At 52.4% G+C, this 23,768-nt stretch overlaps 5 protein-coding genes across 7 annotated transcripts; 2 read left to right on the top strand and 3 right to left on the bottom strand.

Moving 5' to 3' along the window:
• Positions 1–835: 835 nt before the first annotated feature.
• MPIG6B (megakaryocyte and platelet inhibitory receptor G6b) lies at positions 836–4,562 on the bottom strand. 3 transcript variants are annotated; one of them, XM_076003486.1, is made up of 6 exons: positions 4,478–4,562; positions 3,942–4,289; positions 3,701–3,791; positions 3,274–3,314; positions 3,057–3,136; positions 836–2,930 (listed from the first exon to the last, which is right to left on the bottom strand). In XM_076003486.1, the coding sequence occupies exons 1-6, from the start codon at positions 4,536–4,538 to the stop codon at positions 2,826–2,828; spliced, it is 726 nt and encodes a 241-aa protein (XP_075859601.1). In that variant the 5' UTR covers positions 4,539–4,562; the 3' UTR covers positions 836–2,825. The 3 variants fall into 3 exon arrangements, with proteins under 3 accessions (XP_075859601.1, XP_012596463.1, XP_075859602.1); XM_012741009.3 differs by having other exon boundaries at positions 3,057–3,155; XM_076003487.1 differs by lacking the exon at positions 3,701–3,791 and having other exon boundaries at positions 3,057–3,155.
• Positions 4,563–5,851: 1,289 nt separating this feature from the next.
• Positions 5,852–8,903, top strand: LY6G6C (lymphocyte antigen 6 family member G6C). Its single transcript, XM_076003598.1, has 6 exons — positions 5,852–5,860; positions 6,532–6,762; positions 7,158–7,173; positions 7,438–7,527; positions 7,641–7,751; positions 8,204–8,903. Exons 1-6 carry the CDS (start codon positions 5,852–5,854, stop codon positions 8,416–8,418), a joined length of 672 nt encoding a protein of 223 aa, XP_075859713.1. The 3' UTR covers positions 8,419–8,903.
• A 1,709-nt stretch (positions 8,904–10,612) lies between these two features.
• On the bottom strand, positions 10,613–13,094 carry LY6G6D (lymphocyte antigen 6 family member G6D). Its single transcript, XM_076002754.1, has 2 exons — positions 12,862–13,094; positions 10,613–10,936 (listed from the first exon to the last, which is right to left on the bottom strand). Exons 1-2 carry the CDS (start codon positions 13,007–13,009, stop codon positions 10,713–10,715), a joined length of 372 nt encoding a protein of 123 aa, XP_075858869.1. The 5' UTR covers positions 13,010–13,094; the 3' UTR covers positions 10,613–10,712.
• A 2,677-nt stretch (positions 13,095–15,771) lies between these two features.
• Positions 15,772–17,165, top strand: LOC142871027 (lymphocyte antigen 6G6e-like). The gene is made up of 4 exons (XM_076003600.1): positions 15,772–15,840; positions 16,465–16,593; positions 16,695–16,829; positions 16,945–17,165. Exons 1-4 carry the CDS (start codon positions 15,789–15,791, stop codon positions 17,163–17,165), a joined length of 537 nt encoding a protein of 178 aa, XP_075859715.1. The 5' UTR covers positions 15,772–15,788.
• Positions 17,166–18,923: 1,758 nt separating this feature from the next.
• On the bottom strand, positions 18,924–22,342 carry LY6G6F (lymphocyte antigen 6 family member G6F). The gene is made up of 6 exons (XM_076003601.1): positions 22,285–22,342; positions 21,456–21,785; positions 21,054–21,371; positions 19,308–19,559; positions 19,070–19,136; positions 18,924–18,948 (listed from the first exon to the last, which is right to left on the bottom strand). The coding sequence occupies exons 1-6, from the start codon at positions 22,340–22,342 to the stop codon at positions 18,924–18,926; spliced, it is 1,050 nt and encodes a 349-aa protein (XP_075859716.1).
• Positions 22,343–23,768: the final 1,426 nt, after the last annotated feature.

Below are 23,768 nucleotides of genomic sequence, written 5' to 3' on the forward strand. Positions count from 1 at the left end.
TGTGGCAAATGTATTGAGGGCAGGGAAGAGAGTGTGTAGGTGGATCACTCACTGAGTTTATCTAAATCTCAGATGATTCAGAGAGTGGTAGAACACCACTCCACCCCTATTTGATAGAGAAAAAGAAATGACACTTCCAGGAACATTCATTTTCATTCACTCATTTACTGAGGCTTAGCAGTGGCATCAAAAGGGTCAGTCTCCTGATGTCAGGGCACATGAAAATTCCTTACAAGTTGAAATACAAGTTGTGATGGAACAATTCATGGGAGCCTGTTTCTATGAGGGGAAAAAAGGGGGCTCCCTAGGACATCAAAGTGTATGCAGGGATGGGAAAAGAGGATCACGAACAACTTTCCAGAAAAGGCTACCCTTGAACTGAGTCCTGAGGATAAATAAGAATTAGCCAGGCAAGTAGTGGGGTGGAGGGAAGAGGGTAATCCAGGAAGAAGGAATTGCACTGGGCAAAGCATATTTTGGGGCTGTGGAGAAATTCTCAGCCTAGCATGTTTTATGCATATGGAGTGACAGAAATAAGCCTGGGCCAGGCCTGGTGGCTTATGCCTGTAATCCTAGCACTCTGGGAGGCCGAAGTGGAAGGATCCCTTAAGGTCAGGAGTTCAAGACCAGCCTGAGCAAGAGTGAGACCCTGTCTCTACTGAAAATAGAAAGGAATTAATTGGCCAACTAAAAATATATAGAGGCCGGGCACAGTGGCTCACGCCTGCAATCCTAGCTCTCTGGGAGGCCAAGGTGGGCGGATCGTTTGAGCTCAGGAGTTCGAAACCAATCTGAGCAAGAATGAGACCCCGTCACTACCATAAATAGAAAGAAATTAATTGACCAACTAATATATATAGAAAAAATTAGCTGGGCATGGTGGCGCATGCCTGTAGTCCCAGCTACTTGGGAGGCTAAGGCAGTAGGATTGCTTGAGCCTAGGAGTTGGAGGTTGCTGTGAGCTAGGCTGATGCCATGGGACTCACTCTAGCCTGGGCAACAAAGTGAGACTCTGTCTCAGAAAAAAAAATAATAATAATAATAATACATAGAAAAAAATTAGCTGAGCATGGTGGCTCATGCCTGTAGTCCTAACTACTTGGGAGGCTGAGGCAGAAGGACTGCTTGAGCCCAGGAGTTTGAGGTTGCTGTGAGCTAGGCTGATGCCAAGGCACTCTAGCCAGGGCAACAAAGTGAGACTCTGTCTCAAAAAAAAGAAGAAAAGAAATAAGCCTGGATAGTGGACAGAGTACTGTAGGGCCTTGTATCCAAAGCCAAGGCCCATGGGTGCAGAGTTGAAGGCTAAGGAAAGAAATACTGTAGTTCTGAAATAAGGGCTGTCTTGTCTACGAACATACGACCCTAAAAGTGCCTGATCTCATCTGAAATAAAGGCTGTCAGAAGCATTAAGCACTTGGAGAGGATCTCTCTGGCTTCAGGGAGGAAAGCAAAAGCTGGGGATGAGGTAGGGATATGGGGAATCCAGGAAGAAAATGAAGAGAGTACATTCAGGTGGCAGCGCTGGGCATGGAGAAGGGTGTGGATTTGTTAGTGACATTAAGATAGAAAGACTGGACTTGATGGCTCATTGTGTGGTAGTGAGGAAGGAAGGTCTGCATGACTCCCGGTTTCTGGTTTGGGCAACTGGGTTACTCAAGAGAGAATTCAGAGGAGGATTAAGTGGGTGGCTTGGGAGATGACAATGAGTTGAGTTTGACATGCTGGGTGCAAAATGCCTGGGGCCAGCCAGGTGGAAGGTCTGAGGAGCAGTTTAGAAATTCCAAATTTGATATCTAAGCTGAAGAGAGTTCTGAGTGTCATTTTGCAGAGGTGGGCGGGGGCTAAAAACTGGCTGTGGGTGAGAGCTTCTTGGAAGAGGAAGAAGGGGGAGAAAGGATGCCTGTAATCCTAGCACTCTGGGAGGCCAAGGAGGGAGTATCACTTGTGTTTGAAACCAGCCTGAGCAAAATCAAGACCCCCATCTTTACGAAAAATTAGCAAGGCATGCCTGTAGTCCCAGCTACTTGGGAGGCTGAGGCAGGAGGACTGCTTGAACCCAGAAGTTTAAGCTTGCTAAAAGCTGTGATGATGCCACTGCACAGAGCAAGACTCTGTCTCAAAAAACAAAACAAAACAGAAAAACAGGGTTGGGAGAAGGGGACAAACCTAGATTGGTGGGGAATACTCTGAAGATAGGGAGTAAGGAAGAGGAGTCCAAAAGGAAGACATGAGCAGCAAAGAAAAACAGCTTAAAGAAGGGAATAATCAAAGGCCAAGCCAAACACATACTAAAAAATGTCTACTGGGTGTGGCTCTTCGGGCATCACTGGCAACCTTATGGAGACAGAGCAGATGAGCAATTTCAGCAGATGAGCAGTGGGGTGGAGTGAAGAAGAACATGGAAGAGACACATGTATGCCCCTGGTTCAAAAAGCTTGACTGTGAGGGGAGGGAAGAGATAGGGCAACAGTCTACGAGATACTGATGTCTTAAGATGGAGACATTCTTCTGTGGAACCAGGGCACAAGAGATTAAAAATAAATAAATAGAAATTAAAAATTAAATAAAGATAGGGAGATTGGGCTTGATCTGGTTTAGAAAGGACACCAGTGGTGAAGCAGACATGGGAATTAAAGGAGAGATGGAGTAAGTGAGGGAGAAGATCAGTGCAGAGATAGCCTGGGGCGCAGGTCTCCTGACTCCCCGTCTAGTGCTCACTTCTATCCCATGGTGCCTTCCTCTTCCAGGTGAGGGGCCAAAGAGGGGAAAGGGATTATGGAGAGCTGGGAGCCCCAGCTTGGGAGGCTTGGAGTAAAGGCTTCCCTTCAAACTACAACTGCATAGACGGTGGCAGCGTCAGCAGGAGCCACTGTGGACAGCCGGCGAGGGCTTCGGAGGGCCGTGTAGTCCAGATCCGCGTAGAGCAGGCTCTGAGGGAGGAGGAGGAGGAAGACAGGATGATCTGGAAGTCTGGTTCCCTTGAGGTGCAGGCCTCTCTCTCGGTTTGCTTTCCTAAGGGATTCTGGCCAGGCCCCTCCCCATCCCCCATCCTTTACCTGCTCCTGGTCCAGGTACCCTGGAATCCCGGGCTCCTCCTCCTTTACTGGCCTCGGAGGCTCGGCTTTCAAGAGTGAAGCTATGTGGGGGGGACAGAGCTGAAGGATGGAGAGAAAGTGACCAACTTGTCTGCTCCCAGAAAGGGCTCAGACTCAGGAGTTGACGGGTGGGGAATGCGCAGGTAGGAGAAGGAAAATGGGGTGGAGTTAGTCTCACCAAATCTGGGGAGTGGTCGAAGCGGGGGCGGGGGCGGGCGCCTGTAAGGAACACATAAGAGTCTCTGAGCATCACCAGCCTTGTCTCTCTGGGTCTCCTCGGCCCCAGGCCGGCCGACGACGGCCTAGCAACTTGCAGATTCAGACCCCCGCCCGCTACTCCCCGCCACACACAAACCCCAGCTTAGGCTCTACCCCCATAAACAGTCTAGCCCACGCTCTGACCCCGGGGCCCTCCTGGCTTGGCTCCTCTAGCCTGGGCTCCACTCGCCAGCCCGTCGCCTCGCTCCCTAATTCTGACCTCTCCCAGTCTTCTCCAAGCCACGCCCCGGGCTCCAGATCCAGCTCGTCGGTCTGAGAAGGTTCTGGTCCTGCCCCTCCCGCTTCTGGCTTTGCCGCAAAAGCCAGGGCCCGCCCCTCGTACTCACCTGCGCAGCCACCAGACCACGCCCAAAGCTCCCAGTCCCAGCAGCAGCCCAGCGCCCAGTAGCGGGATCAGGAGCTGGGGATACACGGACGCTGGGGGGACAGCGTGACGGGGAGGGACGCCGAGGTTAGGGGTACGACAGCTCTCTCGCTCAGGAACTCCCAGCAAGGTCCCTCTCCCACCTCCCGGTATGTGTCGGAGCTAGTCCTGCTGTGCTCACAGGCCTCGACCTACCGACCTACCGGGGGTAGTCCCGGGGGCCCTGCAGTCGGCCCTGTCCCCCAGCACGTGAAGCACCGTACGGCTCTCGTCCTCGTGGCGGCCCCTGCAGAAAAAGGTGCCCGAGTCCCCCGCGCTCAAGAGGAGCTCCAGCCGCTGGATACTAGGGTCCAGGGAGCGGAGGCGGCCGGCGAAGGGCTGGAGGGGAGGCACGGTGGGGATCCCGCTTGGCAAGGCCCACAGGATTGGGCGGCGTCCTTTGGACAGACCCTTGCACGCCGGGAAGCTAGGCGCCCAGGCCCAGCGGATGGGGTGCGAGACCCCCACGCAGGAGAGATTCACCCGGTCCCCAGGGCGGCCGTCCAGAGAAGCTAGGGGAGGCGAGGGCGGCGGTTAGGGCAGGTCCACATGGCAAGACACCCCGCACCTCGACTCCTCTTTCTCACCTCTCCTCTGCCCTCCGGGCCATCCTGGATCTTACACACACACACACACACACACACCACCCCCTAAGCGACCCCCTTTCTGTGCCCAGCACACTCTTCCAGGGATCGCTCACCCCCGGGGTCCCCTTGGGCCCGCGAGAGCAGCAGAGGCAGCAGCTGCAGCCACAGGGCCATGGCTGGGGTGTGGGTGCGGAGAGGCGAGTGAATCAGCACGGCCGGAGGGAAGCTGGTGTGGGGAGGCGGCGGGGCTGGGGGCTGCGATAAGGGCGGGGCGGAGCCACCAGCTGCCTGGAAACCTTTGGGAAGCCTCCCAGGCAAACTCACGGTCCTCAACAAAGCTCACTTAAAATTTGTGCTCCAACCGTTTACACAAGCACGTTGCCTATTTAACTCCTCCAGCGTAGCAGTGGCTGGGAGCGTCATGAAGTATGGAGCCCAGCCGCCTGAGCTCAAATCCTGACTCCCATCTACTCGCTGCGTGATGTGGGCAAGTCATTTAACTTCTCTGGGCCTGTTTTCTCATCTGTAGAATGGGGATAAAAAGCACCTATCTCGTAGGGTGTTGTGAGAACTAAACGAAGTAATACATGTAAACCACCTAGAACTATGGCTGACACATAGGAACACTATTTAAGTGCTTCCCATTATTATTATTTCTATTCTATTTTAGCTTCTACCTCACCTGTCCTTCCCCGCCAGGGTGCCTCGCCCAAGTCAGCAGGCTTTGACTGGAGAGGCGCTTTGGAACAAGTGCGTGTGCCTAGGACTCCGGCGGCCCTCACTGCACTACAGCCACAGAGGCCACACCAAGCCCAGGTGGAGCCGGGCAAGGCCCTGGGACGCTTGGGCGGGGCCTGAGGCAGCCCCTCCCTCGCAGGCAGGCAGGGCCCTGCCTCTCTCCTGAATGGGCAGCCCCAGCCCTCCCCTCCCATCACAGAAGCCCTCAGTGTTGTCACAAACCATTCATTCTGAGGCCGAGCAGGGATGGAAGACTCAGTGAAGGCTGAATTGAGATAATTCGGCCATTTCCAGCCTCGATTTTTTTTTTTTTTTTTTTTGAGACAGAGTCTCGCTTTGTTGTCCAGGCTAGAGTGAGTGCCGTGGCGTCAGCCTAGCTCACAGCAACCTCAAACTCCTGGGCTCCAGTGATCCTTCTGCCTCAGCCTCCCGAGTAGCTGGGACTACAGGCATGCGCCACTATGCCCGGCTAATTTTTTATATATATATCAGTTGGCCAATTACTTTCTTTCTATTTATAGTAGAGACGGGGTCTCGCTCTTGCTCAGGCTGGTTTTGAACTCCTGACCTTGAGCAATCCGCCCGCCTCGGCCTCCCAAGAGCTAGGATTACAGGCGTGAGCCACAGCGCCCGGCCCCAGCCTCGATTTTTGCTTGTATGTCCCTACCGATGCGCCCTAGGGACTCAAATGTGGCAATTCCTGCTGTATCCCATTGTCCATTTCCCAGGAACTAGCAGAAGCTGCCACTATGGCCATCGTAAATAACAGAAGACTTTGGTGATGCTCCTTCAGAGAGCTGGGCAGTCAGGACTCCGAGCCACAGGGGGAAGCATCCTGGCCTGAAACCAAGCACCAAAATGGAGTTGGCCTCTAGTGGCACCTACCCCCCCATCCCCCCTCCCTCCCCACTCCCCCCAGGCATTCTCAGCCCCAACTTCCCCTGGTCTTTTCCTCTGGTCAGCTGTGTGTAAATGGGGAGGGAGGGGCTACTAGAGGCAGGGAAGGGAGGAGCCTTTGGCATTATAAATTCGAAAAAGGCCACTCAAATCCCAGAGCTGCATCCCAGAAAATCTACTCTGTCAGCGGCTGCAGCTGCTACCATTCTCAGGACCCTCATGATGAAAGGCCTTCTGCTGCTCAGCCTATCTGCTCTGTTCTGCTGGGCCTCAGGTAAGTACGTGGGGGCCCCAAGGACCTGGTTCACCTGGTCAGGACACCCTGTGCTGCCCACTGCCCTGCAGTACCCACTACTCAGGACCCCAAGCACCCCTAACTGGCCCAGCCCTCCTGTGCCTCCAGGACCAGGCTTCCCTAGGACAGGCTCCTTGTGCCATCTCTCCAGCTCCCAGGTCTCCATCCACCCTCCCCACCTCCAAGAAAGACCCACTTTCTCACCTGCCAGGCTCTGGGTCCCATTCCCCACTCCAGGGTGCCTCCTTCTTGGAAACTCTGATATCCAGCTCCTCAGCCAGCCCCACATCGATATGCAGTCCTGCAGCATCCAGCTTACCTGTCTCCTCTCTCACGCCCGTGCTCAGCAGGGTGTCCTCTCAGAGACCTATATCCAGCCCCAGGTCCCCGTCGTACTCCACCCTTCCCGTCTACTCTGTCAGGGACTTAGGTGTTCCACCCCTCATCCATGGCTTCCCCAACCATGAGGTGCGTACCTCCTGTCTTACCAGGAACACAAGTTTTCTGGATGGTTCTAGGGACCTCTTAGAGCTTCCCATGGAAAGAGGGAAGTTTTCTGAGCCTTCTATGAAGGCGATGCCAGGGCCACTCACACCCAGGGTGGGTTTCACTGAGGTACACTTCCCAGACTCCTCTACTCTTGGACTGAACCCTTCCTCAACAAACCTTGCATACCCACATTCTGAATTAGCTGAAGCAGGAACTTTGCGGTGCCACCTTCTGTACCTACCCTGTTCATTTTGGTAAGCTGCTAAGACGGAATCTGACAGTCTGTCTCCCAGATATTATTCCTTTCTGCCAAAGAGCTACTGGGGCGAGAGGATCCCCTTCAGGGTTGGTTCCTCTCCCCATGCTCTTGCCAGCCTCCAGAGGCGGAGGGTAAATTGCTAACGCTGGCCACAGGTGGCTTTCTTGCCAGCCTCAAGTTCTGACAGTGTTGTAAGCCCCATGATTTTTGTTTTTAATATTTCTCGGTCTTTCACATCTCCATCTTCTCCCCTGCCTCCCCCATTCCATCTCCATGGGTATCCTCACATTCCACCTATCCCTGGCCCCAGTTTTTGTCCATAGCTCTGCCCCTCTTGACTCATCCCCAAACCGGTGGAGTGAAGGAAGATATTTAGGGTGTGCCCTTTCACAAAGACAACAGCTCCACCCTTACCTGCCACCCCCTTCCTGCTTTCACTGCCTCACTCACCTGCTCTGTCTCTACCGGACCAAACAGCCAAACAGGTCGGAGCACCTACTTGATTGTCTCTTCTCTACCCTCCCTCCCTACCCCATCTCAACTTGTCCCCAAGTAGGTCAGAGACCCTGTTACCTCAGCCTGACCCATCTCTCCACAGCTGACATTCGCTGTCACTCCTGCTACAAGGTCCCTGTGCTGGGCTGTGTGGACCGTCAGTCTTGCCGGCTGGAGCCAGGACACCAATGCCTGACAACACATGTATACCTCGGTAAACATCCCCTTCTTAGTGGGTAGAGGGGCAGGGGGAGACTCTATGACTGGGACTGAGTCCCAGCTGGGGCTAAAACTGAGACAGAGCCGAAAATTATTGCCACGGTAGTATTTGGCCAAAGATGGTTTTGTGCCACGTTCTGTCCTATGTCTTTATGTGCATTGTTTCAATTGATGTGCATGACAGTCCTATGATGCGGTGCCACTGTTATGCTGAGGAAACAGTCTCAGAAAGAGACAGCAAGAGGTGCGAGGCCTCATGACCAGCAAGTCATAGAACCAGGGGGCAGGACAGGAGGTGCAGGAGGAAGACTAGACTGAGAAGAGATAAAGACAGGGAGGGCCAGGGCAGAGTGGGGATGAAGGAGGCTTGGGTGAGCATGTGGGGTGAGGAGGTAGACACAGCATGCCAGGTGCCCATGTAGCTGACCCTGCCCATCCCTGCCCTAGGCAAGATGTGGGTTTTCTCCAACCTGCGCTGTGGTACATCAGAGGAGCCCTGTCAGGAGGCTTACAACCAAACCAACGGCAAGCTGGGCCTGACCTATAACACCACCTGCTGCAACAAGGACAACTGCAATAGCCCGGCCCCCCGGCCCACTCCAGCCCTGGCCCTCATCTTCCTCACCTCCTTGGCTGGCCTTGGCCTCTGGCTGCTGCACTGAGACTCACTCCATGGCTGCCCCCCCCCCCCGCCTGCCTTAGCCCGAGCATCTCCCCCTGTGTCTCTGCAACCCGTGGCTTCCCAAAGTCGTCTCTCCCTCTCTGTTTTGCTCTGAAAAGAATTTCTCCAGTCCCTTCCCATTTCTTTAAATTGCCCCAGAGTGGTCTCCCTCTCCATCCTTCCCACCCCATTCCCCTACTCTGGTTTTTCTCAGTCCCTTCCCATTTCCCTCTGGACTTCAGAGCCTCCGTCGGTCCCTAGAAGGATGCCCCACTTTGTGTCCTACACGCTACTGTGCCCTACTTGAGGAGGGATTGGGATCCGGGCCTGAAATAGGGCTTCTGTCCTGTCCCCAGTGAAGGCTCCCAGGAAGGACCTGATGATCCCAGTGCATGGGCTGATTCCCCAAACTCTGGCTCCCATATGTGCCCAGTCCCCATACTCACCTCTTTCCATGGCCATTAATAAATGTCCGTGTCTGCTAAATTGTGCATTTGTTATCAGAAGACCTAAGTGTCAGGCTGCCTCCAGGAAAAAACACTCTCAGTCTCCACCCCCACCCCCCCAAGAAAGAGTGCTTCAGGGAGTTTTCTAGGAGGCTGTGCTGGAACAAATGGAGGAACAGGTTTTTCAGGCCTCCATCCTCCCTTCCGGTGTCTGGGGGCGGCACACAGGCCTCAGTGTTTTGGAGAAACAACCCTTATCCTAAATTCAAGCCACACCCTTGATGTATTGCCAAGAAGAAGGTGCAGTCTGGCTTGAGGGTTCCCCAGAAAAGGTAAGAGAGGTACAAAGGAATGGGGCCTGAGACTTGTCGTCAGTCTCCCTCAGGTTGGAGTCAGAGGCCTCACCTGGCCTAGTTACTAAGTGGGGCGCCAAGCGATGCTGCTATCACAGTGCTTAGGGTTCCTTTCGCAATTCAGAATAGTCCTATTGGGCCACACATAGTGGCTCACACCTGTTATCCCAGTAACTCAGGAAGCTGATGTGAGAGGATCCCTTGAGGCCAGGAGGTAGAGACCAGCTTGGGCGACAAAATGAGACCTCATCTTATAAAAACAAATAGCCGGGCGCGGTGGCTCACGCCTGTAATCCTAGCACTCTGGGAGGCTGAGGCGGGCGGATTGCTCGAGGTCAGGAGTTCGAAACCAGCCTGAGCAAGAGCGAGACCCCGTCCCTACTATAAATAGAAAGAAATTAATTGGCCAACTAATATATATAGAAAATTAGCTGGGCATGGTGGCGCATGCCTGTAGTCCCAGCTACTCGGGAGGCTGAGGCAGCAGGATTGCTTGAGCCCAGGAGTTTGAGGTTGCTGTGAGCTAGGCTGACGCCACGGCACTCACTCTAGCCTGGGCAACAAGCTAGACTCTGTCTCAAAAAAAAAAAAAAAACACAAATAAATATCACGCCTGTAATCCCAGCACTCTAGGAGGCCCAGGCGGGAGGATCACTGGAGCTCAGTAGTTCGAAACCAGCCTGAGCAAGAGTGAGACCCCATCTCTACTAAAAATAGAAAGAAATTAATTGGTCAACCAAAAATATATAGAAAAAATTAGCCGGGCATGGTGGCACATGCCTGTAGTCCCAGCTCCTTGGGAGGCTGAGGCAGGAGGATTGCTTGAGCCCAGGAGTTTGAGGTTGCTGTGAGGTAGGCTGATGCCACAGCACTCACTCTAGCCTGGGCAACAAAGCAAGACTCTGTCTCAAAAAAAAAAAAAAAGAGGCCGGGCGCTGTGGCTCACGCCTGTAATCCTAGCTCTTGGGAGGCCGAGGCGGGCGGATTGCTCAAGGTCAGGAGTTCAAAACCAGCCTGAGCAAGAGCGAGACCCCGTCTCTACCATAAATAGAAAGAAATTAATTGGGCAACTGATATATATATAAAAAATTAGCCGGGCATGGTGGCGCATGCCTGTAGTCCCAGCTACTCGGGAGGCTGAGGCAGAAGGATCACTCAAGCCCAGGAGTTTGAGGTTGCTGTGAGCTAGGCTGACGCCACGGCACTCACTCTAGCCTGGACAACAAAGTGAGACTCTGTCTCAAAAAAAAAAAAAAAAAAAAAAAAAAAGAGTGCACTATTGTAACTAAGTCCACTGAGGCTTGGTAACCCCCAAACTAGGACCTGGATGCACCATATTACTCCTTCAGCCCTCCTATCAACAAGATAGATGGAATTTTCCAGTCAGCTCTAGAGTGATCAATAGATTTTAATGGCTCACAAAAGAGTGCTTGTCTTTTCACCTTAGATGTTCAGTGTCTCTTGCTCCCTTGTTCTCTCCCCTACCCCTGCTCCCTCTACCCACTCCACAGTCCCAGCAAGAGCCAGGCCAGGGCGGTAGCTGCTGCGGTCAAGATGCATGCAGGAGCCACGTGGCTTGCCACGCCGCTGTCGCACAGGTCCCCGAGGCAGCAGGCCCTATGGGCTGTGCAGGTCACGTCTCCCACTGACTCTGTTTCCACTTGATTGCAATGATGGGCTGCCATGCAGGCTGGGTGTTGTTGAGTCAAGGTCACTGAGGCTGAGAGAGAGAATGAGACTGAGGTGTTGGACTCCTGGCTTCATGACTTGCCTTCTGGGGCAGAGCAGATGTGATTTTAAGGAGCCCAAAGGGAGTCTCTGTCCCCTCAAAATACCCCTCCTTGAAACCAAGCAATCACAGTTAGCACATTGACATTGTGAGCTCCTGATGTGATGCACCGAGAAGGGCACAATCTCTCTCCTGCAGTGTTCTTGCCTAAAACACATGACCTCAGCTTCATCAGGGGAAAATAACCAATAAATCCAAATTGAGGGCCGGGCGCAGTGGCTCATGCCTATAATCCTAGCACTCTGGGAGGCCGAGGCGGGCGGATTGCTCGAGGTCAGGAGTTCGAAACCAGCCTGAGCAAGAGCGAGACCCCGTCTCTACTATAAATAGAAAGAAATTAATTGGCCAACTAATATATATAGAAAAAATTAGCCGGGGCGTGGTGGTGCATGCCTGTAGTCCCAGCTACTCGGGAGGCTGAGGCAGAAGGATCGCTTGAGCCCAGGAGTTTGAGGTTGCTGTGAACTAGGCTGACGCCAGGGCACTCACTCTAGCCTGGGCAACAAAGTGAGACTCTGTCTCAACAAAAAAAAAATCCAAGGCCGGGCGCTGTGGCTCACGCCTGTAATCCTAGCTCTTGGGAGGCCGAGGCGGGCGGATTGCTCAAGGTCAGGAGTTCAAAACCAGCCTGAGCAAGAGCGAGACCCCGTCTCTACTATAAATAGAAAGAAATTAATTGGCCAACTGATATATATATAAAAAAAAAAAAATTAGCCGGGCATGGTGGCGCATGCCTGTAGTCCCAGCTACCCGGGAGGCTGAGGCAGAAGGATCACTCGAGCCCAGGAGTTTGAGGTTGCTGTGAGCTAGGCTGACGCCACGGCACTCACTCTAGCCTAGGCAAGAAAGCAAGACTCTGTCTCAAAAAAAAAAAAAAAAAAAAAAAAAAAAAAAAATCCAGGCCGGGCGTGGTGGCTCACGCCTGTAATCCTAGCACTTTGGGAGGCCGAGGCGGGCGGATTGCTCAAGGTCAGGAGTTCGAAACCAGCCTGAGCGAGACCCCGTCTCTACCAAAAATAGAAATAAATTAATTGACCAACTAAAAATATATATACAAAAAATTAGCCGGGCCTGGTGGTGCATGCCTGTAGTCCCAGCTACTCGGGAGGCTGAGGCAGTAGGATCGCTGAGCCCCAGAGTTTGAGGTTGCTGTGAGCCAGGCTGACGCCATGGCACTCACTCTAGCCTGGGCAACAAAGTGAGACTCTGTCTCAAAAAAAAAAAAAAAAAAAAAAATCCAAATTGAGGGGCATTCTATAAAGTAATTTATCAGGGGTCTTCAGAAGCATCGAGTTCATGAAAGACAAAGAAAAACTGAGAACCAGCGCAGGTTGGAGGCAACTAAGAAGATGCCAGAACTAAATGCAATGCAGGATCCTGGTTTGGATCCCAAATCGGAAAAAGGATGTAAATGGAACAACAGGCTAACTTGAATAAAGTCTGCAAATTAGTTAGTAGTATCCTAGTATCGTACCAGTGTTCTTTTCTGATTCTGATAATCGTATTATCAATGCTCTATAAAGTGTTAGTATTAGGGGAAGCTGCCTATTTTTGCAACTTTTCTGTCAATATAAAACTATTCAAGATGAAACAGTAAAACATATACACATATATATGTCCTTCAAGCTTTCCATGTGTGAGTAAAGGGCCTGCAAGCGTCTTTCTGGAGAGTAAAGAGGGGCAGGGGAAGCATAAGGACTGCGGCTTCTGCTAGGAGCCAGAAGGGGGACAGAGTGCTCTACTGCACCATCTGCTCAGAGCCAGACTGAGCCTGGAAGGTTCTGGAAGCCAGAAGGATTGAAGTAGGGCTGGAGGCAGGGAAGGGCTGAGGGAAGAAGGAGAAACTGAGGACTCACAATTCCCAGATAGCTTGGTCTGTCCCAGGTCTGGTTGGGGTCTTCGGTCCCGGAAGCCACAGCGTCGGCCCTCTCTGCAGCCGGGCACGGTCTCTTTGCAGGAGCTGCTGGGGCTTCCACCGCAGCCATAGCAGCCACAGCACCGCATGCGGCTTCCTGGCAGGAGAAGAGAAGAGCTGGACCTGGGCCCTGCAGGGGGGGAGGGAGCCGGCTAGCAGAAGGGGAGGACAGGCCTGTGTGACAGGCTAGCTGGCCACCTCCTTACCCCAGGCAGCCCCCAGCAGGGTGCCAAGCAGGATCCCAACAACATGGGGGTTCATCTTGTCTGCCTGTGTCAGTAGCCTCTCCCTCCTGCCCACCCCCCTCCTGGCGCCGCTCTGCCAGCCTTATATTCCCCTTGTTTTGGGCTTTATAGGGCTATAAAAAGGGAGGAAAGAGTCTCCCCCAGCAGGCACCCAGGCTCCAGCGGGGACAGGGAGGGCCCCCCACTGCATGCTGTCATTCTCTGGAGTCCTCAAAAGCCTTTACCCCCAGCAGCGGTTCTGAAACTGGCCCAAGGACCCCTGAGGGTCCCTGACACCCTTTCAGAGGGTCTTCCTTTGCATCCACGTCTGTGTAAGGTTGGATTTTCTTCATATACTGTGCTTAGACCAAACAGCACATCCCAACAGGTGGGATGCAGAGGCAGATGTGAAAACCCAGCCATCTTCCATTAGGCCTGACATGAAATAGATTCACAAAAATGAAAAGCAATGCCACTCTTCTCACTGTGCTTTTGGGAAATAATAGTTATTTTTCACAAAATTACATATTGTTAATATGTAATAGGTTTATTGTTTTATTTTTTAAATGGCTCAGTAAATACCTATTTAAAATATCCTCTCTGCTTTGACATCCTTTTTTTGTTTTATGGAGACAGAGTCTCGCTTTGTTGCCCAGGCTAGTGTGAGAGCCATGGCGTCAGCCTAGCTCACAGCAACCTCAAACTCCTGGGCTCAAGCAATCCTACTGCCTCAGCCTCCCGAGTATCCGGGACTACAGGCATGCGCCACCATGCCCGGCTAATTTTTTCTATATATATTAGTTGGCCAATTAATTTCTTTCTATTTATAGTAGAGACGGGGTCTAGCTCTTGCTCAGGCTGGTTTCGAACTCCTGACCTTGAGCAATCCTCCTGCCTCAGCCTCCCGAGTAGCTGGGACTATAGGCATGCGCCCCCATGCCCCGCTAATTTTTTCTATATATATATTAGTTGGCCAATTAATTTCCTTCTATTTATAGTAGAGACGGGGTCTCGCTCTTAGGCTGGTTTCAAACTCCTAACCTCCAGCAATCCGCCTGCCTCAGCCTCCCGAGTAGCTGGGACTATAGGCATGCGCCCCCATGCACAGCTAATTTTTTCTATATATATATTAGTTGGCCAATTAATTTCCTTCTATTTATAGTAGAGACGGGGTCTCGCTCTTGCTTAGGCTGGTTTCAAACTCCTGACCTCCAGCAATCCACCTGCCTTAGCCTCCCAGAGTGCTAGGATTACAGGCGTGAGCCACTGCACCCGGCCTTGCTGTGACATCCTTGACTAAAATAAATAAATAAATAAAATAAAATATCCTGGTTTAATTTATTTATTTATTTATTTTTTTGAGACAGAGTCTCGCTTTTGTTGCCCAGGCTAGAATGAGTGCTGTGGCATCAGCCTAGCTCACAGCAACCTCAAACTCCTGGGCTCAAGCAATCTTCCTGCCTTAGCCTCCCGAATAGCTGGGACTACAGGCATGTGCCACCATGCCCGGCTAATTTTTTCTATATATATTAGTTGGCCAATTAGTTTTCTTTCTATTTTTAGTAGAGACGGGGTCTTGCTCTTGCTCAGGCTGGTTTGGAACTCCTGACCTTAAGCAATCCACCCACCTTGGCCTCCAGAGTGCTAGGATTACAGGCGTGAGCCACCGCCCGGCCTGGTTTAATTTCAAATATAGTAAATATTGATATAACCCACATAAAGAAAAGCTCTTTGGTGTCTTCAGTAATTTTTAAGAGTGTAAAGACATCTTGAGATCAAAGGTTTTGAAAACTGCTGCTTTCACTGCCTGTGTCTCCCCCACCCCACCTCCCCCCTTCCTCATCTGGTCTCACTTCTCCAGGGACACTTGGCCCCAACTTCCCAGATGTGACCCTCCCTCTGCCCCATCTCTTCAACTCTAGTCTTCCAGACTACCACAGTCCCTGGACCCCAAATCCCATCCACACCTTCCTTCCTAGTCTTTCTGATGTCTCCCCAGTGGAGCACATCCTGCCCTCCAGCCTCACCCATGACTAGTTCTTTCCTACAAGGCAGTAAAGCTGGCAGGGATGATTACAGGGTAGGAATGTTGAGGCTGGAGGGGGATCAAAGGGGTCTGAAGCTGGGTGGGGTCCGGCTCACGGAGCTGGGCTTTGTGGGAGCATTGATATGTGGGCGGGTAGGTGGGGTGTTGTTGATTCCACCCTCAAACAGGTCTAGGCCAGGGCTGGTTAGGAGGATGACCTTGAGAGACATAAACACACTGAGGGGGAAAGACAGAGGAAACAAAGAGGGGGAGAACAGCTGGAGACAAAGGGAGGGAGAGGAGGAGCGGAGGGTACAGACACAACCCAGGAATGGGAGACAAGGGAAGTTACAGAGACAAACACACAGAGAGCAGAGGAGACCCTCAAGGCGGGGCAGGCTCATTCCAGGGGGAGGGAGGGTGTGAACGCCCCAGGGCACAGGAGTGGAGGGCCCAGTAGGGTAGGCTGCTTGTTGCTTCAGGCTGGTGAATCTGGATCAGGTTCTGCCGCCCTCCCCAGATTCGCTCCCTAGGTGTGTTGTTTACTGGTCCCTCCCTTTCTCTCCAACTCTGGAGATGCAGATCACCTTCTCCCAGACTCCTGAGACCGGTCCAGCCATGGGCACCTCCAGCATCTTGCTCTGCATCCTGCTCCTCCTTGGAGCATTAGGTAAGGGTGGGCAGGGGAACCCTGGGGGGGCGGCAGGGGCTTAGGGCAGAATAGGGCTGGAGGGGAGAGGGGGCTGGAAGAGGCCAAGAAGAGAGCTGGGGGGCCTTCAGGAGACCAGCCACCAGGAATGGCCTCAGGCCAGCCTGACAACGTGGAAGAGACAGTTTCCTTTCAAAGGCTTTTAAGAATAACTCTCTTTCTTGCTGCAGCTTTGACCTGCCTCTGTCTCCACTCACTGTCCCTTATCTCACCTTTTGTTTCTGAGCTGGGACCCTAGGTCAATGTCAATTTCTATTTTCTTATCTGTCTGTGGTGCCACCTACTTAACTTTCTCAGTTCTCCCCTCCATCTCCTGGTGGGTCTGGCTTTTTGTGTCACTCTTTAAGTCTGATTCTCTTGGCTTCTATGTGTGTATCTCAATCCCTACATCTGTCTCCCCTCCCTTCTCTGTGTCTTTCTTTCTACCCTGTCAGCCCTTCTCCCTCATTTTGTGGCTTCTCTCTTCCCACTCCGGGTGTCACCTTCCTCTGTGTCTCCCTCTCCTAGATCTGGGCTCTACCTGTCCCCTGAGGGTTTATGCCTCCCGCATCTCCCCCTCCTCCTCATCTCCCCCTGACTCAGCAGGTGTCACCACCACATCCCCTGCCCAGGGAAGGCTCCACTGTTACACCTGCATCTTTGCCAAACCCCGCTACCCTGCCCCCATGGAGTGTCAGGAGGATGAAATCTGTGGTGTCAGTATTGGCACCTCAGGTAGGACCCTAGTCCAGTGGCCTTTCTCTGGGGGGCTCCCCACCACCATCCATCCTGCCTTTACTGTGGCCTCTGCCTCAGCATTTCTCCTTGTGCCACAGACCAGAGTGAGGTCATTGAGCGAAAGGGCTGCCTCCCAATGGGCCAGTGCCCTCTGCTGGGCCATGCCACCTACTGGTCACGAGCCTGTGTTCCCTGGCACCACTGCTGCGAGCAGGACCTGTGCAATGTCACTGGCACGCCAAGGCTCCCAGCTTCCTCATCTCCTCACCACCTTGCTCCTTCTTGCGGCCAGCTTCACCTGGAAAGGCCACCTTTTCCACTAGCCTCCTGCAGATCTGCCTCCCCCAGTGCTGGACTCCTCCACCATCACCATGGCCCTGGAAACACCTGCACGGACACTTTTGAGACATGCCCAAGAACCTGATTTTGTATGGAGACCTCAGATCCCTGGGCCCAACATCTTTGCAGACCCCGCCCCAGACCTGAATTTGATGGGCACTGCTCCAACCCCCACAGGCACCTACCCAGAGTCCAGCCTCATAAGAACACCTATTCTGTGTCTTTTCTAGATACCAGTGCTGATGCTCTCTCTGAGGCCAAGGTCCCTGGCAAGGCAGACTTTTTTTTTTGAGACAGAGTCTCACTCTGTTGCCCGGGTTAGAGTGCCATGGCGTCAGCCTAGCTCACAGCAACCTCAAAGTCCTGGGCTCAAGCAATCCTCCTGCCTCAGTCTCCCGAGTAGCTGGGACTACAGGCATGCACCACCATGCCCGGCTAATTTTTTGTATATATATTTGTTGACCAATGAATTTCTTTCTATTTTTAGGAGAGATGGGATCTTAGTAGCAAGAGCTCAGGCTGGTTTCAAACTCCTGACCTTGAGCGATCCTCCGGTCTCGGCCTCCTAGAGTGCTAGGGTTACAGGCGTGAGCCACCGCGCCCAGCTAAGGCAGGCATTTTGATGGAGCCGATTGAAGGAGCACCATGTATGGTGAGAAGGAGGGTCTTTCTAGGAAAGATTAATTTGGTAGGGTCGGGAGAAGAGTATTGTAATAAGAGGGCCATTTGGGAGTCCGGTATGCTGTAGTGTATGAGTGTGTGTGTGCTCTAAGAGTGAACTATAGCTGCTTGGTGGGTTGGGCTGGGGCTGGAACCTGAAGCACAATGTTCTCCTCATTCTCCATCTGTGTCATTTGCATCCTCCTTCCTGCCAATGGCTTAGTTTAAGCCACTGCAATGTGAACGCTTTAGGTGAGATTTCCAAGAGAGCTTTTCTCCAGTGAGGCCCAAGCTTGAACAGAGACACAAAAGGGCACCTGGTGGAGCTGTTGTGAGGGTGTGGTTAGGAGTTCAGCTCATTTCTGCCTGAAACTGGAGATGGCCAAGTTGGGAACACCAATGCCCTCCCCCACGTTGCTAGCCCAGAGTTGTCCATGTTCACAGGCATCTCAACGTGGCCCTGGCCCAATAACATGGGCCGGGGAGAATCCCTCTTGCCAGCCTGTGTAGACACTGCCTCTGCCCAGGGAGATAGGGTGTGACTCCTGGGGTGGCAGGGAGGAGGTGCCATCCTGGTGATAAGCTCCCACTGCTCCAAATGCCACAGTGGAGTGCCACAGGGAAGTGTGTGTGCCCAGGATAAGAAGGGTGCCCCGAAGTGGGAGCAGAGCACAGGCTCCTCCAGCCTGACTCAGTTTCCTCCCCTCCCATCTGAGGAAGTCTGGGGGCTGATTAAAGGTGCTTGTTCCTGCTGGACTTCTCTTCTTTGTGAGGATGAGACATGGGTGTTGGGAGTCTGGCTTAATTTGGAGACAAGCTGAGTCTTCTTTCTGTTCTCCCTATCCCTCAATCCTCCCACTTTGTGCTTCTGTTTTTCCCTATCTCTCTGCCCATCTCTTTCCTCTGACTCTGACTTGAGTATCTTCCCTTCTGTCTTCCTTAGTTTCCCCCATTTGTCCTTAGGTTCTCCTATGACTGTTTCCCCACCATTGCCCAAGTCTCTAGATTCCTGCCTCCCCATGCCCACCCTCACCCCTCCTCACCCCCACCTGTAGCCTCAGGCCCCTTAATGCCACAGTGCTGTGTGTTCATGGCCACCCCTCATCTGGCTGCTACAAGACAGGAGACCACACCGTGTTGTAGGTGACATCACAGAATAATGCTCTACCTTTCCTTCAGTCCCCCACCCCACCCCATACAGCCTGGGGTGGTGGCCAGACCATGAAGCTCTCAGTGCCCCCACTGCCAAGGTTTTCAGGGAATCCTTCGGGTGCCAGATGGCCAGGCAGACAGCAGATCACACTTCCCGGCAGGAGATGTCACTGAGATCACCTGGTCTTGTGGGCAGGTGGGCTGTGGGGTTTGTGAAGAAGACAGATTAACCTCTGTTCCCCACCTCCTCAGGAACAGGGTCCCATCCCAACCCCACCCCAGTGTCTCTTCTCCCTTTCCAGGCCTCCTAGCTGTTCGTCACCTGAGACGGGCCAAATGGATGTTCTCATAGACCTGGATTTCGGGCTTGAACTGAGGAATTGAGGCATCTGAGGAGAAGGAGCCATAAGGGACACAGAAGAGGAGTCACCAAACAGCACAGAGCCATATTCCTCTCCACCCCTCCCTTGGAGAAGACAGGGTATGGAGGCAAGATGGGAGCCCAGCTCTTTGCCTCACACCCACGTGCCGCTTCTCCCCTCTGGGAGGGAGGGCCTCACCTCGGCCTGGAGCCCCCCGGGCCCTCTGACTCCAGAGCACGATGGTGAGGGCCAGGATGGCGACCCCCTGGCCCACTGTGAGCAGCAGCAGCAGGATCCAAGGCACGTCCCAGCCCGTGGCGGGGGCACAGAGGGCAGGAGAAGCTGCAGTAAGGGCGACACCAGAGGGATAGGGAGAGAGGCAGCGAAGGGGCCTGTCTGTCCCCAAAAAGAGGCTTCCCCCATAGCCTGGTGGGCTCTTCCAACCGGAGACTTAACGAGCTTCCCTGCTCCCAATACCCACCCCCCACTTGGCCACTTTCCAGGCCTCACACCCTGACCCAATGAGCCAATGTCCATAGAAATGGCAACGCTGCCACTGCCCACACAAGCAGCTAACTCAGAGCAGCCCACCAGCCATGGCTGCGCTTTCCTCATGCCTCACTCATTCCTCCGTTCAGTCACTCTATAAGCACGTGCCAGTGCCAAGGCCACAGGAGGGGTGCGGATGTAGACGGCAACAAGGCCCAGTCACTGCCCGTTCACTGGCCTTTGCCATTGACTCCTCCCTCCTGCTTTGTAAATGGGTTATTCTACACCCAACAGCATTCTTTCTCTGTATAAAGGTATTTTTATTGTTAAACAATTATATTTGTTCTCCTCCTGCCTTCACCATCAATGGGCCATGATAACATCAGTGTATATATCCTTTCTTCAAAAGACAACTCCCACAGCAATAAATTTTTTTTTTTTTAGACAGAGTGTCACTCGGTCACCTGGGCTAGAGTGCCGTGGCATCAGCCTAGCTCACAGAAACCTCAAACTCCTGGGCTCAAGTGATCCTCCTGCCTCAGCCTCCCGAGTAGCTGGGACTACAGGCATGCGCCACCATGCCCGGCTAATTTTTCCTATGTATTTTAAGTTGTCCACCTAATTTCTTTCTTTCTTTCTTTCTTTCTTTCTTTCTTTCTTTCTTTCTTTCTTTCTTTCTTTCTTTCTTTCTTTCTTTCTTTCTTTCTTTCTTTCTTTCTTTCTGAGATCGGGTCTTGCTCAGGCTGGTCTCAAACTCCTGAGCTCAAATGATCCACCCGCCTTGGCCTCCAAGAGTTCTAGCATTACAGGCATAAGCCACCGTGCCCGATCAATAATTCTTATTTTCTTCCTCTCTGCTATGGGATATTCCACAAGAATCATAGATTATCCTATTTCTTTTTTTTTTTTTTTTTTTTTTGAGACAGAGTCTCACTCTGTTGCCCTGGCTAGGGTGAGTGCTGTGGCGTCAGCCTAGCTCACAGCAACCTCAAACTCCTGGGCTCAAGCTATCCTCCTGCCTCAGCCTCCCGAGTAGCTGGGACTACAGGCATGTACCATCATGCCTGGCTAATTTTTTCTATATATTTTTAGTTGGCCATTTAATTTCTTTCTATTTTTTGTAGAGACGAGGTCTCACTCTTGCTAAGGCTGGTCTCAAACTCCTGACCTTGAGTGATCCTCCCGCCTCAGCCTCCCTTAGTGCTAGGAATACAGGCATGAACCACTGCACCTGGCCAATTATCCTATTTCTAAACGATGGTATATTCCACAAGAATATACCCCTTGGCTACTGGTCTAGTCTACCAGAAAGCTGGCTTAGCCAACCCCTTTCTCTGTTTTGAACTTGATCAATGAGAAAAAAGTCTTCTTTCTATAGGAAATGGTCTGCTCCACCAAAAGTCATCCCCAACCTGGCCAAATCTGCCTCCTATCTCACCTGCTCTCCTAGCTAGCAGGTGAGGGATGCGCTGCAGGCAACATCCCTTCCCATCTCCTCCCTCAGTTTACCTGGCAGGCTAAAGCTGACCCCTTTGTTGTGAGGCATGAGGCAGCGGATGGTTCTTGGTCTGTGGCCCCTGGGCTCAGGAAGCCCCTCCCCAGGACACACCAAGAGCAAGGCAGCCCCATCACCCCAGAAGGACTGAACACGGCCCCTCACAGGACCCCTCCCCTCCTGCCAGGTCACAGAGTCCAGGCGTCTGCTGGGGACCACAGAGCACAGGAGGACAGAGCAGGGGGATCCGTCTGCAGCCCTTGCAGATAACTGGGATCCTGTGGGAAGAGAGGGACCCCTCAGTTCTCTGCCTGGACTTCCCAGGCCCCAGTGGCTGCCCTGGTCTGCATGCCCCCACTCACCTCTGAGCACAGAGACGTCATATACCCTCCAGTTCTGGTAGTCGTGGTGCTGACCCAGCACTGCACACCAGTACCTCCCGGCATCTCCCTCCTTGGACCCCTCCAGCCACAAAGAATAGTTTCCCAGCAATTTGAGCCTGGATTCCCTTCTAGGTTTCCCAGGGTCTGGAGCTGGGCTGGCCACATGGACTTGGGCCACCAAGGTGGTGAAGGAACCTGCTACAGGGCTGTGGAACCAAGACAGGAGTTCGTCCCCATGTAGAGTGGGTGGTGACGGACATGGCAGCTCCATTGCCTCTCCCAAGGCCACATAGATGGCCCAGATGTTGTCTGTGGGATGAGGGTCATGTGAGTTAATAGGCTCCATCAGATCAGTAATCCCCCACTTGACCTTCAACCTCTGGCTTCCTCCCCTTCCAGCACTAGCCTGGCTGTTGAGCATATTTCTGAAGTGACAGCTACCAAAACAAAAAGAAGTAGAGAGAAGAGCATAATGAATAGGCTTTCCTCTCTCTCTCCCAGCCAGTGAGGAGATCTGAGAGCAAGAGGGAAAAGGCTGGAATAGTTGGCAAATGCTCGTATCTCTTCCTCTCATTTCTCCTTTTCTGGAAGCATTTACTCATCTGGTCTTACTTTCTAAAGGAAATTGTGCATGACCTGGACCCTCATTGCCTCCGGGTCTTCCCCAGTATCCAAGGTAGGGGGGGGTCAGCTGTGGTCAATCTATCTTCTTGAGTCAGATGCCTTCCCCAGGCCTCTAGGAGAAAGAACAGCAGTCCCTCCCCAACCTAGCCAATAGCTGAAGAATCCCCCAACTCTTGCTCCTTACCTGCAGCAGCCTGGGGGATTCCACATAGGAACAACAGAAGGAGGAATAAGACTGCCATGGGGAGAGCCTGAGTTCTATTGCTCCAAGACCTGGTGCTCCCCAGGGAGGAAACAGAGCCCAGATAAAGGCCACACTCCCTGGTTTAGAGTGACATGGGCCTCTGGAGGGCATGGGACTGCTGGAGAGACAAAGCCCAGCTGCATGTCTACTGGGAGAAAAGTGACCATCACTTTTCTGTCCTGGGGGGAAAAGAGCCAGTTAAGACACTCTGAAGATGACCTCCTCACTCCTCTGACTCCACGTCAGCTGAGGGACTCAGATCAAAGATTTTCCATGGGCTGGGCACAGTGGCTCACGCCTGTAATCCTAGCACTCTGGGAGGCCGAGGCAGGTGGATTGTTCGAGGTCAGGAGTTCAAAACCAGCCTGAGCAAGAGCGAGACCCTGTCTCTACCATAAATAGAAAAAAATTCAGTGGCCAACTGCTATATATAGAAAATATTAGCCGGGCATGGTGGCGCATGCCTGTAGTCCCAGCTACTCAGGAGGCTGAGGCAGTAGGATTGCTTGAGCCCAGGAGTTGGAGGTTGCTGTGAGCTAGGCTGATGCCATGGCACTCACTCTAGCCTGGACAACAAAGTGAGACTTTGTCTCAAAAAAAAAAAAAAAAAAAAAAAGATTTTCCATGGACCAGGCATGGTGGCTCACACCTATAATCCTAGCACTCTGGGAGGCTAAGGCAGGAGGATGGCTTCAGGTCAGGAGTTTGAGACCAGCCTGAGCAAGAGCAAGACCCTGTCTCTACTAAAAATAGAAAAAAATAGCTGGGCATGGTGTCACATGCCTGTAGTCCCACATACTTTGGGGGCTGAGGCAGGAGGATTGCTTGAGCCCAGGAGTTTGAAGTTGCTGTGAGCTAGGCTGATGCCAGGGCATTGTAGCCCTGGTTAGAAAATAAGACTTTGTTTCAAAAATAAATAAATAAATAAATAAAAATAATTCAAAAGATTTTCCATGCTTCCCCTTCTCATTTCTGCACTTCAGTAGTCTAACAAAAGATTTTCCATGCTAAAATGCCTGTGTAGAAGGGGTCTCGGCTGTCTGCCTCCTGTCAGTCTGGAAGTACATACATTCTGAGGTCTTTCAGTCCTAAGAGATGTCAGTCATGAACAAAGGAACTGAATGTTTGTGTTTCTCTCCATGGAACCCAGTGCAAGACTGTGTATCCAGTTAGTGCTCCAAAAATGATTTGGAATGACTTTCCTTGTGGTTGCCTGGCATACCACACACCTCTCCTGAATCCCTGATGAGTTTTTTTGTTTTTGTTTTTTGTGGTTTTTTTTGAGACAGAGTCTCGCTTTGTTGCCCAGGCTAGAGTGAGTGCCATGGCGTCAGCCTAGCTCTCAGCAACCTCGAACTCCTAGGCTCAAGTAATCCTCCTGCCTCAGCCTCCCGAGTAGCTGGGACTACAGACATGCGCCACCA

The sequence above is a fragment of the Microcebus murinus genome, chromosome 5 (assembly GCF_040939455.1).
Source record: "Microcebus murinus isolate Inina chromosome 5, M.murinus_Inina_mat1.0, whole genome shotgun sequence".
Taxonomy (NCBI): domain Eukaryota; kingdom Metazoa; phylum Chordata; class Mammalia; order Primates; family Cheirogaleidae; genus Microcebus; species Microcebus murinus.

Excerpts from the sequence above, each read along its gene's own strand:
- MPIG6B (XM_076003486.1), bottom strand. The coding sequence starts at position 4,538 with ATGGCCCTGTGGCTGCAGCTGCTGCCTCTGCTGCTCTCGCGGGCCCAA. Across the intron at positions 4,290-4,477 it reads GGCCCAAGGGGACCCCGGGG|CTTCTCTGGACGGCCGCCCT; the intron begins GTGAGCGATCCC and ends CGCCTCCCCTAG. Across the intron at positions 3,137-3,273 it reads TCGACCACTCCCCAGATTTG|CTTCACTCTTGAAAGCCGAG; the intron begins GTGAGACTAACT and ends CCCCCCACATAG.
- LY6G6C (XM_076003598.1), top strand. Across the intron at positions 7,528-7,640 it reads CGGACCAAACAGCCAAACAG|CTGACATTCGCTGTCACTCC; the intron begins GTCGGAGCACCT and ends ATCTCTCCACAG. Across the intron at positions 7,752-8,203 it reads GACAACACATGTATACCTCG|GCAAGATGTGGGTTTTCTCC; the intron begins GTAAACATCCCC and ends TCCCTGCCCTAG.
- LY6G6D (XM_076002754.1), bottom strand. The coding sequence starts at position 13,009 with ATGCGGTGCTGTGGCTGCTATGGCTGCGGTGGAAGCCCCAGCAGCTCC. Across the intron at positions 10,937-12,861 it reads GACCAAGCTATCTGGGAATT|CCTCAGTGACCTTGACTCAA; the intron begins GTGAGTCCTCAG and ends TCTCTCTCTCAG.
- LOC142871027 (XM_076003600.1), top strand. The coding sequence starts at position 15,789 with ATGGGCACCTCCAGCATCTTGCTCTGCATCCTGCTCCTCCTTGGAGCA. Across the intron at positions 15,841-16,464 it reads GCTCCTCCTTGGAGCATTAG|GTGTCACCACCACATCCCCT; the intron begins GTAAGGGTGGGC and ends CTGACTCAGCAG. Across the intron at positions 16,594-16,694 it reads TGTCAGTATTGGCACCTCAG|ACCAGAGTGAGGTCATTGAG; the intron begins GTAGGACCCTAG and ends CTTGTGCCACAG.
- LY6G6F (XM_076003601.1), bottom strand. The coding sequence starts at position 22,342 with ATGGCAGTCTTATTCCTCCTTCTGTTGTTCCTATGTGGAATCCCCCAG. Across the intron at positions 21,786-22,284 it reads AATCCCCCAGGCTGCTGCAG|ACAACATCTGGGCCATCTAT; the intron begins GTAAGGAGCAAG and ends CTCATCCCACAG. Across the intron at positions 19,137-19,307 it reads CCGGGGGGCTCCAGGCCGAG|ATGCCTCAATTCCTCAGTTC; the intron begins GTGAGGCCCTCC and ends CCTTCTCCTCAG.